At 36.9% G+C, this 15,463-nt stretch overlaps 1 protein-coding gene across 3 annotated transcripts in view; it reads right to left on the bottom strand.

The window, feature by feature from the left end:
* LOC150102474 (serine/threonine-protein kinase Genghis Khan-like) overlaps positions 1 to 15,463 on the bottom strand; it is a 550,831-nt gene that overhangs the window by 63,729 nt on the left and 471,639 nt on the right. For all 3 annotated transcript variants that reach the window (XM_090399333.1, XM_090399335.1, XM_090399334.1), the window contains exon 39: positions 383 to 480. In XM_090399333.1, the coding sequence (XP_090255459.1) occupies positions 383 to 480 (98 nt within the window). The remainder of the gene's footprint in view (positions 1 to 382; positions 481 to 15,463) is intronic.

Raw genomic sequence — 15,463 nt, 5'->3', positions numbered from 1 at the left:
TGCGGGTTTGCATTTTACTGAGGTATGGATGCCTGTAGATGTTATTAAGTGGGAGAGAACTTTTATCAGTTGACGAGAGACTTTGGGGAGGAGGGAGTTGCTAATACTATGATTTTCCATAAACTATTTAGCTGCTTTTATGATAAGCAGAATACTTTCTGGGAATGAAATGGAACTGCTTTGAAATGAATAAGGAACAGAGCTATGAATGCAAATTAGAGTCTTGTTTAAGTGCTTTCCTAAGTAGGATAATTACACCTCATAATGGTGTTAAAAGTTACTGCTTGTATTTTACATTCATATTTTGGTAAACAGTTATACACATCAAAGTCTGTTCTTGGGTGTTGAATTATTGAGAGAATAATCAACATTCAATAATTACCTTTTTTAATGTAAGTGTTTGTATCCAGTCACCAGTAGAAACTTCAAAAACATCTATATGTGTCTCACTATATATACAAAGACAGTCATCGGCATAACCTGTGAATAATATTGAAACACATTACAATCATTTATTTAAATATCAATTTTTATAATCCAGATGAAAACAAAACTAAGACCATACTCTTAAAGGAATAACATAATTCATTTTAGGTTTCAGGTTTTATACATACTACCACCACATAGCAAATTATAACGATGAATATCATTTGGCAATGTAAAAAAAAAAAAAAATTCACAAGTATCTGAAATGTTTTAGATGTCATTTAATAAATGCACATATTTAGCAACTTTTATCAATGTGAGGATCTGATAATATATTCATAATAAATATTACTAATTATTTAAATACTATAGCTAAAGTTGTTGAAAGTTGTTTTTTTTTTAGTTGGTTATACTATAAATTAAAGATGCCAAGAAATTATATTATGAGTTTCATCCTTTATCCAAGTGGAAGCAAACAAAGTTTGCATGCGAAGTCAATTCACACCTGGGCTACTTGTATATAGAGGCTAATGACTTCAAATCACTTGCCTTAGTAGGTAAGTGATTTGAAGTCATATGTACATAATGCAATGTACATATCCTTACAGACAAGTTAATGCTATGCATTATGGAAAGGGCCACTACTCAGATCGGTTTTGACCTTGAGGTGTCATCAGTGGGAACTAGACCCAGAAGGGATACCAAGGTTATATTTCCATATACAAGTAGTCAAAAGGTGTCACACCTTATTACTAATATAGTTTGGATTAGAGATAGATGACAAAAGTTTCTCTTTAGTCAGAGAAACTTTATCTTTGGATAAAGGATGAAACCAAGAATATAATTTTTTGGCATCTTTAATTTATACTATTGCTAAAGGAATGCTACTTACGTATCAAAACATACTATCTGCAATGTGTAGTAATTTTCTTACCAATTCATAATTGGCAAGAAAATGGCAATTGGCATTGAGAGAGAGGTATTTTTAGTTTTTCTTTAAGGCAGGAAGGTTCAACACAGGATCTAAGGTGTTTGATTTCTTTATAGAAATTCCAGTATAGGCCCCTAGTACAGAACTTTCCACTATACTAGTCATCATTCCCATTTTCCTAGATTCTACTTCATTATATTCTACTCTCTGGTGTCTGTGTCAGCCGCTCCCCAATCCATGCCTCCAGCTATCCATTCCCATTTGCTCCAACTTCTGTAATAGTTTTCGATGCAGTATTCTTTTAAATGCCTTTGCAAAGTCAAGGTATCATGGTGAAGTCATTTCCCTTATCTAATTCTGCCGTTGCTCTATTATAAATTGTGAGTAAATTTCCAAAGCAGGTAGTAGCGTAACATACTCCTATCCATCCATTGCTGGATTTTACCTTTAACCAACTTTTCTAAAACTATAACTACCTCTTTTGAGATAGTAAATTCTGTAATTTGCTACTGCTGCCTTGGAGCCACCTTTATGTAATGGAACTATCTTTTCATCTTTCCACTCTTGGAACCTTGCTGGAACTGACTTAGATTAAATAATTTCATCAAAGGTACTGTCAAGTCTCTTGCATGTTTGTGTAGCATATGGGCAGACACACGATCCAATCCTACTGCTGTATTCATATTGATAATTTTCAATATGCTGAGCACCTCCTGTTCATCTACCTCAATTCTCACATCAGTCGCTGTCACATCAGCAAATGCGAAACCTCTACCTGGTTGGCACAGCCTTGCAAAGTGATCATTCAGAAACTCAAATATTTCTTCTGCTTCTCTCACCTTTTCTTTGTCTTACTCGCTACATAGCAAAAAAACTATTTTGAATTTACTTTGGCCAGTTTAGCTAATTTTCTCACATAATCCGATATAGGCCTTTCTTACCACACTAGTCACCCTTCTGCATTTTGTACTGCTCATGAATATGCTGATCACCTTTTCTTTATATCCCCCCCCCAACATTTTATTCTTTTGCAGCTCTTGGTATATATCTCTATTTATTCAAAGTTAACCCTGACTTGGTTTATTGTTCTGACCATGGTTTTGCAGTCTGTTACTACATCTCTTAAACAATCCTGACAATTTCCCATGCTTTACTGACATTCCTGCCTTGTAGCTTTTTTTAAGCCATGTGGCATTTCTTCAAGATGCCTCCTAACTCCTCCATAATTACCAGTGTAAAAGCTTGATTTGCTTAAAAATATCAAAGTGCTTTACATCAAGTTTTATATAGTTCAAGTCCCATGAGAATGTTGTAAAAATAATTTGTTTGTCTCTGTATATTTTGTACTAGATATTTTTGTAAATAACTCTTTGGAAGTTAACTATATATACTCCTTTAATAAGAATATTTCAGAGTGTTAAAAAGCAAGGCAATGTTTTGCCGCCGGAACTTTATGTAATAGCTCTACATGACAGCATGAGAAAGGTTGTTTACGAAACTTTGTGTGTATGTGAAAGGCTTACAAGCTCTGCACGTAAACACCTCTGAAGTCAGTCAGAAAGGTTCAAACAACTTTCCGATGGCAACTTACAATCAAAAGAAAGCAGAGGAGAACAGAAAAGTCTCAGGCATAAGACTAGAAGTGCAAAGGGTAGATAAACATAATACATAATAATATAAGCAAGAAAGATTCAAAGAGAGAAAACGCGACCTAAATTAGAATAACGGCATATAAAGATATAGATAATATAGGAAGTATAGAACAAAAGACATTACAAGTAATAAATAAATAATAACATATGATTACAATGGTGCAGCAGCGACATGATAAAATCCACAGTAGTTAAAATAAGTAATAATGGATTGGAACAGTTTTGGAAATAAAGAACAGGCAAATATATAAAAAGTGTATATATATATATTTAGTAAGAAATTTTTTTAAGTACCATGAACGAAAACAGCGGTAACTCGGAAGCCAGTAGTACTAACAAGATGGGGGATGTAGAATTTTTTTAGAACTGTACATCTTCACTTCATAATCCCCCAATTATCTGGAGAGGACCACGATGATGTGTTGTCTTTCTTCAAGTTTGCAGAAGAGCTAAGGAACGCCAGAAACTGGGACTTCCAGCTTCTAATAATACTTAGGAATAAACTGATTGGAAGGGCCAAGAATTTTTTGTATTCCTCTCCCATCTTGAGAGAGACTTTGGAATACAATAAATTCAAGGATACTGTAATATCTCAGTTTTCCAAAGTTTAAAGCGTTGGTCTGAACCTGTGGAGGTTAACCAAAAATGTAAACAAGAGAAGAAAGAATCCATCACTGATTATTACAACAGTCTGCTCACCTTAGCTAATAGCATGAATGTGTCCAGTGATGAAAAGAGTCACTTTGATTGGGCTGTCTTCAACCAGTTCAGGTTAGGAGTCAGAGAAGAATATAAAGAGACAGCGTACCAAAAGAAGATAAACATCTTGGAAGAATGCTATCAGGCAATTAAAGAAAAAGAGGAAAGGCTAGGCAATCTGTATCCCAAATCTAGTGCCAGACAGATACACAACATTACAGAGGTGACAGATCAAAAAACTGAGATTAAGAAAGAGAAAAATAAAGGCAATCCTAAAGAAAAAAGTAAACAGAAAGAAGGAAAAGAGGAAAATGAGGCCACAGAAATAAATAACATAGACCACAACAGATTGAGTGCTGCAGAGTCTATTAATATGGAGGAAGTACGCACTTTAATTAGACAAGAGGTTGAACGGCTACAACAGCCAATTATGGACCATCTTGAAGCTGTACTGAAGCAGCTGGAGGCAGTAACAGAAGGGCCCTCTGAATCAACTATACCTCATTCCGAGAGGACTAATGGAATAAAAGACAGGAGGGAACCTCCCAGATGTTTTAGTTGCAATAAGATTGGGCACATAGCTCGCAACTGTTTTAAAAATAAAAGACCCTCAAATAGAAATATGAGCCAAATTTTGGGCACCCTCATCATAAATATGCAAACAAACCACGGAGAAGAGAGAACAAGAATCGAGAACACTCATGGAAGTCTAAAATGATGATAGAGGGGAAGGTACAAGGATCGTATTGTGATGTATTATTAGATACTGGTTCCCACTTCTCTATCATATCTGAAGATTATTTTCAGGGAATAAAATCCAAAATCCAAGAGGCATCACTAAGCTAAAGAGACCAATTGGATTATCGGGACTTTCATCTTCTGTGTTTTATGCAACCAAGAAAGCTAAGGTAAAACTATACTTGCCAGAATTTAATTTGTGTGTTTGGCAAAAGTTGTTGGTCCTTCCAAGGACACCTCGTGCAAGAGCACAGATTATCCTAGGAACTAACTTTCTAGAGAGATACAGGTTCTCATGTGACTTCTCTAGAAATGAAATATGCCTAATGGGTAGAAAACAGTCTGGTAAAGGGAACTGTAAAATTAAAAATAGAGTCGAGAAATCTCGTGAAATAAGAAAGCAGAATGAAAGAAATGTCGTGCCGACTGAAAGTGGTAATGAAATGTCTCGAAATAATCACACTGATCCTTCAATAGCTTCTATATCTGAAAGTAACAGTCAATCTAAGACTTAACTCATCTCAAGTGTAAAATTTGTTAATGATCAGAGTGTAAAGAAAAAGGAATTAAGGGAGGTCTCGGGGAAAGGCTTAGACGTTGGTTATACGCTCTTACTAAATAGCTTAAGGAAATTACGACGTACAATAGAATATACATTAAAATAAATTTTAATACACTTCCAATATTTCGGCAACGTCACGTTGCCATTATCACAGGAACTTAAATACAAGACACGTGCATGCAAGCACAACACACAGTAAATGAGGAACGAAGCAGGAATCTATTCTTTGTCCTAAAAGTCCTGATAGTCCCCCCCCCCCCCCCCCCCCCCAGTGGGCAATGTTGGTATTCTTGGCCAATTGGGCTGAAGGTCTTCTGATGTAGGTTTCCCAAATTTGGGGCAGTCTCATGCAACCAAATTTGTTTAGGTCTGGATTGTTTCTTAGGGCTGAGGCTGATTCCACGAAAAGCCTTTCGTATTTGAATTTACTAAGGTGTATTATCATGGCTTTTTTCCACCGTATTCTATGGTGGGAATCCAGCGCATGGTCTGCAAGACCAGAGTGGCTGTATTGGTGAAACCAGATGTAGTCCTTGTGTTCTGAAATTCTGATATTGGCTGTCCTGCCTGTTTGGCCAAAGTAGGACAGCTTACAGCTGCAAGGGACTTGGTATACACCAGGTAGGTCTGGGGGGAAAGGTTGGTCTTTAGTGGAGCGGATATGGGATACCAATTTTTTTATAAGGTCTGTAACAAGAAGTTAAGTCATGTTTATTTTTGTAATTTTTTCCGAGGTGCCTCAGATATAGGGAATGCTGATGGATTTAGAGTAATCCTTGTTGTGGAGGGGGGGTTGTGGTTCATTGGTTTCAATATGTTTTGGATTTTTTTGGGGGGATAGCCATTGGCTGAGAAAGTGTTGAGAATGTGGTTTAGTTCTGTGGTTAGGGCACTGTCATTCGAACAGATAAGTTTAGCCCTGTTGTGTAGTGTCTTAATGACTCCATATTGTTGTGAGGGGGGGGGGGGGATTGTTGGTGAATGTATCTGCCTGTATGGGTGGGTTTTCTATAAACTGAGAAAACCAAGGTTCCATCAGGTTGGCAGGCGACTAGTGTGTCTAAGAAAGGAAGGCAGTTGTTTCTTCTTCCAGAGTGAATTTGATTCGGGGGTGTTGGCTGTTTAGGTGTGTTAAGAAGGAGAAGAGTGCATTGGAGCCATGTGGCCAAATAGCGAACACATCATCAACATAACGAAGCCATTTGGTTTTTGTGGGGAAGAGATTAAGGCTTTCTCTTCAAAAGTCTCCATATAAAAGTTAGCCAAGGGTGGGGAGAGTGGAGACCCATGGCTGTCCCCTCCATTTGTTTGTAGAATTTTCCTTGCCAAACAAAATAGCCTGAGTTCATTGTGAACTGAAATAGGGCTGTGATATCGGGAGGAAATTTAGCTTGGATTAGCTCTAAGGATTCTTTGAGTGGGACATTTGTGAATAGGGAGGAGACATCAAAACTGACTATTATGTTAGTGTGTTTGAGTGTAAGGTTTTCTATGCTGGCTTTGAAGTGGGCTGAGTTTTTTATGTGTGAAGGTGTGTTGCCAGTATAGTGTGTGAGGACTTTGGCCAAATGTTTAGCTAGTTTGTATGTGGGGGAATCGATGCCATCCACTATGGGATGTAATGGCACATTTTCTTTATATATTTTTGGGAGTCCATATATACCGGGGAGGGGAGGGGGGATATGGAGTTAAACAATTTTAATTTGTTAGTGACTTCTACAGGCCAAGAAGTGACCTTCTTAAGGAGCCTGTAGAGTTTCCTAATTTGTGAGTTGGTGGGATTGTACTTGATAGGGAGGTAAGTAGCCCGATCTAATGATAGAGTATTCAGCTTACCTGTGTAATCCTTTTGGTTAAGCAATACTGTGGTGTTCCCTTTATCCACTTTGGTGATTATTATTTCCTTGTTTTTCTTTAATTCTTGCAGAGATTTAATTTCCTTATTGGGCATGTTGGTTTTGCTTTGCTCAGAACACAAGCTACATCCAGTCTAATATCAACTGGATGTAGCTTGTGTTCTTGGAAGGCGACGTGGTTTGGAAGGTGTCGAATCTTGCGTTCAATTTGTATCATAATGTCTTCAGCAGGTATTCTTCTGGGTGCAATAGCGAAGTTGTGGCCATATGAGAAAGCGTCGAGTGCTTCAGGTTTCAAACTAATTGACGAAAGGTTGACTACCATGTCGGTAGGAAGTTGTGGTTTGGAGTTCAAATTCTTGAAAAAAGCCACGATAATACCGTAGTAAATTCAAATACAAAAGGCTTTTCATGGAATCAGCCTCAGCCCTAAGAAACAATTTAAACCTAAACAAATTTGGTTGCATGAGACTGCCCCAAATTTGGGAAACCTACATCAGAAAACCTTCAGCCCAATCGGCCAAGAATACCAATGCCTGCTAGGGGGTACCATCAGGACTTTTAGGAGAAAGAATAGCTTCCTGCTTCGTTCCTCATTTACTGTGTGGTGTGCTTGCATGCACGTCTTGTATTTAAGTTCCTGTGATAATGGCAACGTGATGTTGCCAAAATATTGGAAGTGTATTAAAATTTATTTTAATGTGTATCCTATTGCACGTTGTAATTTCCTTAAGCTATTTAATAAGAATTAAGGAAGGGTAATCAAAAGGTAGTAGAAGTAAACATTCTAGAGAGAAGCAGTAATAAAATTCACCGCCCAGGCAATGGGAGAAGTAGAGAGAGAGAGCAAGCAGTCAGAAGGGAATTAGACGCCCGAGGGAAAATAACAAACATAAGTGACAGCGTCAGTCGTGCCAAGACGAGTCCACAGGTCTGGCTGACGACGTTCCCTGCTCAAAATTAGATGACAAAACTGAGTATTGTCTGACCCAGAGAAAGCATGAGACACGATACAGAGACAGATTAAAGAAAAATTTTTCACGAAGGGTTTGGCCTTTGTAAAAACTTGATGTAGCTTAAAAATATCAAAGCGCTCTACATCAATTTTTACATAGTTCAAGTCACATAAGAATGTTGTAAAAATAACTTGTTTGTCTCTGTATATTTTGTACTACATATTTTTGTAAATAACCCTTTGGAAGTTAACTGTATATACTCCTTTAATACGAATATTTCAGTGTTAAAAAAATAAGGCAATGTTTTCCCGCTGGAACTTTTAATAGCTCTACATGACGACATGAGAAAGGTTGTTTACAAAACTTTGTGTGTATGTGAAAGGCTTACAAGCTCTGCATGTAAACACCTCCGAAGTCAGTCAGAAATGTTCAAACAACATTCCAATGACTGGCAACTTACAATCAAAAGAAAGCAGGCCAAACTTGAAACTTAAGATGAAAGAATCATGCTGAATTCTTCGGGGTTACAAACTTCGTGCGAGGTCTCAGAGAAGGATAATAAAAAGGGACAGAGCCGTGCATAGAGAGGCATCCTGGTTCCAGTGCAGGCTAGAGAGAGGACTTCCAGATGTTGCCAAAGAAGGAAAGGCTTCCAGTCATCGCCAGAGAGAGGGAACAGATTCGGGAGTCCATAAGAGAGACCTGGCGGCAATTACGGTCATTGGAGGCGGCTGTTCGAGGTATTGGAGACGGTAGTTGTCCAGGCATTTTCGGCGAGCCAAAGTAGAGGAGAAAAAGCGATGTAAATTATCCAAAGCAACTTTGCTCGGAAGATTTTATTCTTTTTCACCGTGGGAGAACCACCTCTTGCCGGTCATAGTTCACAGCCCACTATTTTCCTGTTGAGATATATTACTGAAGCCAGACATTCCTGAGGAAGCTGAAGATCTGAATTGAAAGAAATGCCATAAGACTGTAGTGAAAGACTTTTGACTGAACGTGCGATGCTGACGCTTTTGTAAGTTAAAACCTTTTGTATATTCCTTCTCATAGTAGGTTGTAGATGAACTTTTAAGAGATTGTTCAATAGTAGTAAGAATTGTCATTAAGAGAATCAATTGACATATTGGAAGTAGATATAAATTTTGAAAAGATAACTTAACAGAGAGTTAGCTATCCTCTTTGCAAGTAAACTAGAAGTTTAATAAGTTGAATTTGTAAGCGGAGAGTAAATAAGATTGTGAGTTAAAGAAGTTAATTAGTGTTAAAGTAAATAGGTTATAATTTATGCTAAGGATTTTATAAATGGATAGAGAAAGCAATCTCCCTAATGTCTAAATTCATGTATATTTCATAGTAATGTAAATAAATTGTTTTATTCTTTTTGTTAAAAGAGTGCTGCCTATTTGTTTATTTTTACAACTGCACGGTTCCTAAATAAATCGGACTTGTGAGCAGGAAACTAAGTGAGATAGCTGAAGCGTAAAGTTAAGTAAAAGAACAGACCACGACTGTTCATGTAAAGTTTTATTGAAGGAATTTGTGTTAGAGAAAGAAATCTGCCGGCCATATTATCGAGTTTTATGCTAATTAAATGATATTAGTGGTGCAGTCTAAATTAAATAAATTTTCTAGTATCTCAGGCATAAGACGAAGTCTTATGCCTGAGATACTAGAAAAGTGCGAAGGATAGATAAACATAGTATGTAATAATATAAACAAGAAAGATTCAAAGAGAGAAAGCGCGCACAGCTAAATTAGAATAAAGGCATATAAAGATATAGATAATATAGAAAGTATAGAACAAAAGACATTACAAGTAATAAATAAATAATAACATATGATTACAATGGTGCAGCATACGTTTACATCAGCTTTATAGTCAAACATAAACCCTTTCTTTACAATGAATTCATGTTTGGCAATCTCTCAGAATGGGATTGCATGGTCACCTTACTTGAATGGAGGCAGAGTATCTCCTTGGTTACAGATACATCTTATATCTTCTGATGATAATACCAGATCTGGCACTCTCAAACTCCTACTCTTCTCCATGACATGCTGTTTCAGGTGATTATCCCTTAGCAACTGTATAAATGCCCCTTTCCTTCTTTCCAATCCATGTTTCTATAGATAAAGTCCCCAGATAATTGCTTGGTTTGCACTCATTGTGCTAATTTGCTGCTATGTGGCATCCACATCTTCTTGTGGATCCCCCAGTCTATAAGCAATGACAAACAATATATTTTGTCCTATTGCATCTACCTCTATCTTATACCAGATAGCCTCAAATGAAATCATCTTCCCTAGACCTAAAATCCTCCTTAACTTCTATTTTTGTTGGTTGACGTTCTTCAATTATCATCATCAATACTCCACCCTCCTGCCCTATTTGCCATACCTTCCTCAAAATACAATACCCTTTACATTTTATCCCTATACCATTTTTTGTTAACCAGGTCTTGCCAATGCCTAAAAGTTTTGGTTAAGTTGAGCTGACCAATGCCAAAAACTTCGGGCATTCATGTACATGCATTTCAACATCCCCTTGAACCCACACAGTTACTCATGTGTAATGCCATTACCAACCTATTCTGATTTGAAACTTGCGTAACTGCATTCAGAATTGCACGATAGATTTCATACAGGCACCTATTTGTTCCAGGGGTGGATGAACATACTCGACCCCCCCCCCATCAACTAGTGCTTCAAATTTCTCTGATTTTGTGCTTCGAACCTCCCTCTCCCTCCCCCCCAACATCTAATTCCTAAATCATTCATATGCAGTCATCAAGCATATCAAGTAGTTTTGTCCTTCAAATTCACTCCATACATCTATAAATTGCACATATTCCTCCAGCACAATCTTTTTACTGGCTCATTAGCAATCACGGGCTTTCTTCTCAATTCAGTCCTATTATCCTAGGCAGCAGACTTACAATCTTTATCTTCTCACTTTTCTTTTTTGCTTCTGTCAGCAACTATATCATATCTTCTCGCATTGCATATTTTTCACCTTTTAAATCATTTGTTGGTTGAAGTTCTTCAATTATCATCAATATGTTTTGGTATAGTTATTCTATCCCTATAACTATACCAAAACAATAAATTCTTTCACTTCTCCTCTTTGCAAACTAACAACTTTACACTACCATCCTTGATTTTTGCAACTGGGAACATGCTTTTGTCACTTTCTCCATAAGTACATCTCATCATCAAATCACCATACAATATCTTTTCCTTACTTACAATTTCTTGCACTCTCCTGCTGTGCTACACGCCAATTGTTTCTCTTGCTAAAACTCATGTTTTGTCAAAGTTGCTAAGGGAATCCACAATAAGTGTGCTATTTTCTCATGTAGCCTTATCATCCACATTGACTTCAGTCCTTTCTTTCATATAATTTATATTTTGTCCACTATCATTCGCTCCTTCCACTACATTCTCTATAACACCCTCACCATCCTACCTTACATTGTTAATATTAGTTACTTCATTCTTCCATTTTTGACATGACTCACATTTTTTGCACTTGCACATGAAATACTTTCAATGTGCTCTCTCTCTCTACTCTCACTTTCATACCATAAACCATTCACTCTAAATTGTATGAAATCCTTCATGCTGAACAAGCAGGAAACCTTGGCTGCCATTTTCTGTGTATGCACTGGTGCTATGTAAAATAATAGCACATAATAATATTTACACACACACACAACTACATAGTTAAGTATGTGTTTTTCCAATATTTACTAAAATAAAGCCTTATCATGAGCCATGTGCAGTACTTTCATGTACTATACTAGTGTCCCTCCCATTAGCAATTAAGACAAAAGTTATGAAAACAGGCAGAGATATGGAAATGCATCGTCAATGGAGAACCTACATTGAAACCGGAAAAATGTTTCAAAATAGGCACAAAACAGGCCAAAATATTAAAAAGCAGCATACAAAATAGTCTTCATATTAAATTTACACATCTGAAATTTGGGTTAGAAATAAAACAGCTGATCAGCAACTAGAAATTACAAATATGAGAGTTCTGAGAAAAATTAGAGAAGTGAAAACCAATGGCAGTTGTAGCATCATAATAAAAATGAAGATATCAAAAACTCGACACTGTTAGCTTTCAAGAACATGTAAGCAGTGTAAGTTGCAAAGTTCTTAAACAGAATCGGAAGCCAACACCCTTTCTTGACACAAGTTACATGTATTTCAAATGGTTCACTACCTTTTTCTATTTTCAGAAAGCACACATACACACTGGAAGATACTTGAATAAACACACTATCATCAAGTTTGACAATATGGAATCCTCAAAACACTAACTCATACAGCTAAAGCTATTTGTTTTATTGATGCAGCTCTGCCAGAATTCAACTACCTCCGCCAGTTTTTAGAAAATGACTGCAGCTCCTATAAAGTAGATAAAATACTACATATCCCTCATCATTTACACACAGGACCAAGGCATTACTACTGCTATATTTGTGGTACATCTGAAGAGAAAGCTGAAGCACTAAATAAATATCTTCACTCCACATTGAAACTGCACTTCAAACTAGCAACACTGATCTGCTCACCAAGAAAACAAACTCCATCTGCTAACATGACAACCTGAAGTGCATGAAGAACACAAGAATACATTAGCTACTACTATTATGGTGAGTAAGAAATGGCAGGCCATGCTATGAAAGAAAACTAATACATTATTTAGAAGTTGTTACACGGTGGAAACAGAGCTGCACAAATTTTATCTGAAATTTGGGAGGCAGTCATTTTAAGAGCAAAACATAACTGTTAAAATGTCTATTTATATAATGTGCTAAAAGGTACAAGTTAGTCTTGCTAGGTAATTATCAATATCTCTTTTGTGTATTTTGAAACACACAGAACAAACATAACTGATTGCATCGCCTATTATGTAGATAAGATTAACTGCACTATCAGAGCATTAATTATTCTAAGAAGCCATGTTACTTGGCTATAATAGGCCACTGAATCTAACATGTAACATGTAAAGGGAAGATAAAAAAACAAGATCCTCAACACCAAACTCTGAGGTAAAGTTCCCCCTGTCAATCAATCACATTTTTTTTTTTTTTTTTTAAACAGGACAATTCTTATAAACTCAAGGAGCTATATAAGCTTGTCCAGAGCAGGCATTTACAAAGATCCATGCTCACAGTAGATGTCAATCCCCCAAACTGCTTCTAGTTGGAGATTGGATAGGCCAAGTGTTAGCCTAGTTGGCCAAACTATCCACTTGGCCAACCAGGATAACATTTATTTATTTTGCTAGGTCATCGAGATCTATATGGTTTATAGCCATTACCTTGATCCACTTACTAAGCTATGCTCTGCTTCTGATAAATGACTTATCAAAGATATCCTGAACACAATTCTTAATATATTAATGGGTTGGGGACATACAATATATAGCCACTCTCAGCCAAGTCAATCTCACCTTCCTATGGTATGACTAATTTCCATAAATGGAGCACCAGCAAGGAAATTATTGCCACCTTACGTGCGTAATCTTCTTTATTTGAATAAATTAGACCTCTAGGTAGTACATGACTTGCATAGCTCTGATTATTGGAATCATGAAGTAAAAGCTAACTGCTAAATAGTATATCAGACCAAACCTGCTGGTAATACTTCAGGAGACTTCCTGAATAACTGGTGAATACTCTTGCTCGTGTGGCTCTGCCAAGTTGAGTCTGGAGGGTGTCCGAATATAGTGGTTTGCTGGGAGAGCCATTGGGGCTATGCCTGGATAATGCTTGTGGGAGTTCCTGCCACATGCTCATTGCTCTGCAAGTTTTCCAATATTACACTACCATGAAAAATAGCATAATAAATAATAGAAGCACTGCAATTACAAATAATTTACGACAAAAATTGACAAAAACTTTCAAAAAATATTAAAAAATAAAATAAAATAATATATACATACATACACACACATATACTACCCCCCCCCCCCGGCACACTCCAAAAATTTCTATGCACACATCTCGGAACATCATACAAATATCAGTGACATGCACAACTACCTGCGGGAATCAAAATCGGATCTGTTATTCTTCATTGACCATCAAGTGATATCTATACCTCACTAAATGTTTTGGCCTTCTCGCAAAAGGCATCATGCCTTTTGCGAGAAGGGCAGTCAATTAAAATGGGAATGATGGCACAGAACTCGCACACAAGCATGTCATTACCCCTCAACAGGAAGGAAGTCATAGTATGATGACTATGACCTATGCAGAGATGAGCAAGAATAACTTCCTCTTTACAGTTCCTGCACAAACCAGACTGCCACAATTTGATTTCAGGCTTGATTTGATGAGCTTGTTGTTCATCTCTTTATTCCACAATGATTGTCAGTGGGATAAAAGTTTCTTTCTTTCTTATGATCTGCTTGTGATCGGTGTAGGGAAACAGGCAGATAGTGAAAGCTACAGAAATGAGATGATCTGGCAGCAGTATCTGCCAGATCATCTCATTTCCATTAATCTTAATGTGGTTTGGTATCCAACAGAAGTGCACATTCAAATATAGCTTCCACAAGTGAGAGAAGATATGATAGATACAAGACACAAGAAAGCACTGGGTATTTCTGCGACTCTAGACTTCTTATTGCTTATGCACCTTTGGTGGCACTACAGTCTTATGTGTTTAGAGCAAGCTCTATCACATACAGCTCAGCAATGAAGTTTTACATGCTAGTGGGATCTGGGCAGATAACATGCTGTTTGGGAAGACAGCAGAAGATTCCACTACTAGAGATTTTGAACCATTTGTGTAAACAGGTAAAAAGTAATCCATTCTATGTGCTTAAAAGAGCACACAGAATGGAATACTCATAGAAAAAAAAGCTGCATGGCAATAATGCTTCATCAAATACACTACTGCATGGCATTTGTAACTGCCACAGCAGTAGTGTATTTGATTATGTCTGTGCAATATTGCCTATTCTAATAATTAGAGCTTCCAAAAGTGCTTTTGTTCACAAACCAAAGGGTTTGTGAACAAAACCTTTTGATATGGTATTTATGGACTCATAAATAAGAATAGGTGGATAAGTGAAATAAATAAGGATAGGGTCCACCTATTGCAGTGTACTCTCCAGCAGAAGCACAGACTTGGAACCCATAATCATATTTCAATCTAATCAGTGCATAGTAAAATGGAGAAAAGAACATCTGTCAGCAGCCCGAAAGATGGATGAGATAGGGTGGGTGTAGAGGATGTTAATTTTATGGCACTTACCTCACAACTGGTGTAAGTGAAGGAGAAAGCAAAGTTTATTGTCACATTTGAACCCCAAGAACTTAGCTTCAAGTGCAACTGGGATTCGTACTAGTCTCAATTCTGAGGAGGACATAACTCAGGATATTTAGTAGCAATATGGTGTTCTTTACTCTCTAAATCACATGCAATTCCAAAAGAAGAGTATCGAATAGCTTAAGAAATGCTCCTTTCTTTATCCAAATAAAGTGATGCCACTATAATAAAGAAATTTTAACTAAGTATACTTTCAAAAAAACACCCTATATGATTACCATCATTGACTAGCACAATTTGATTGGCTAATCAGCATAAAAAAACTGGCAGAAAACATGATCCACTAAAGG

The sequence above is a fragment of the Typopeltis vanoorti genome, chromosome 10 (genome assembly GCF_054136105.1).
Source record: "Typopeltis vanoorti isolate ZY-2024b chromosome 10, IOZ_Tvanoo_1.0, whole genome shotgun sequence".
NCBI lineage: Eukaryota > Metazoa > Arthropoda > Arachnida > Uropygi > Thelyphonidae > Typopeltis > Typopeltis vanoorti.
The sequence above is the reverse complement of the archived record's forward strand: the minus strand, read 5'-3'. Positions and strand labels throughout refer to the sequence as shown.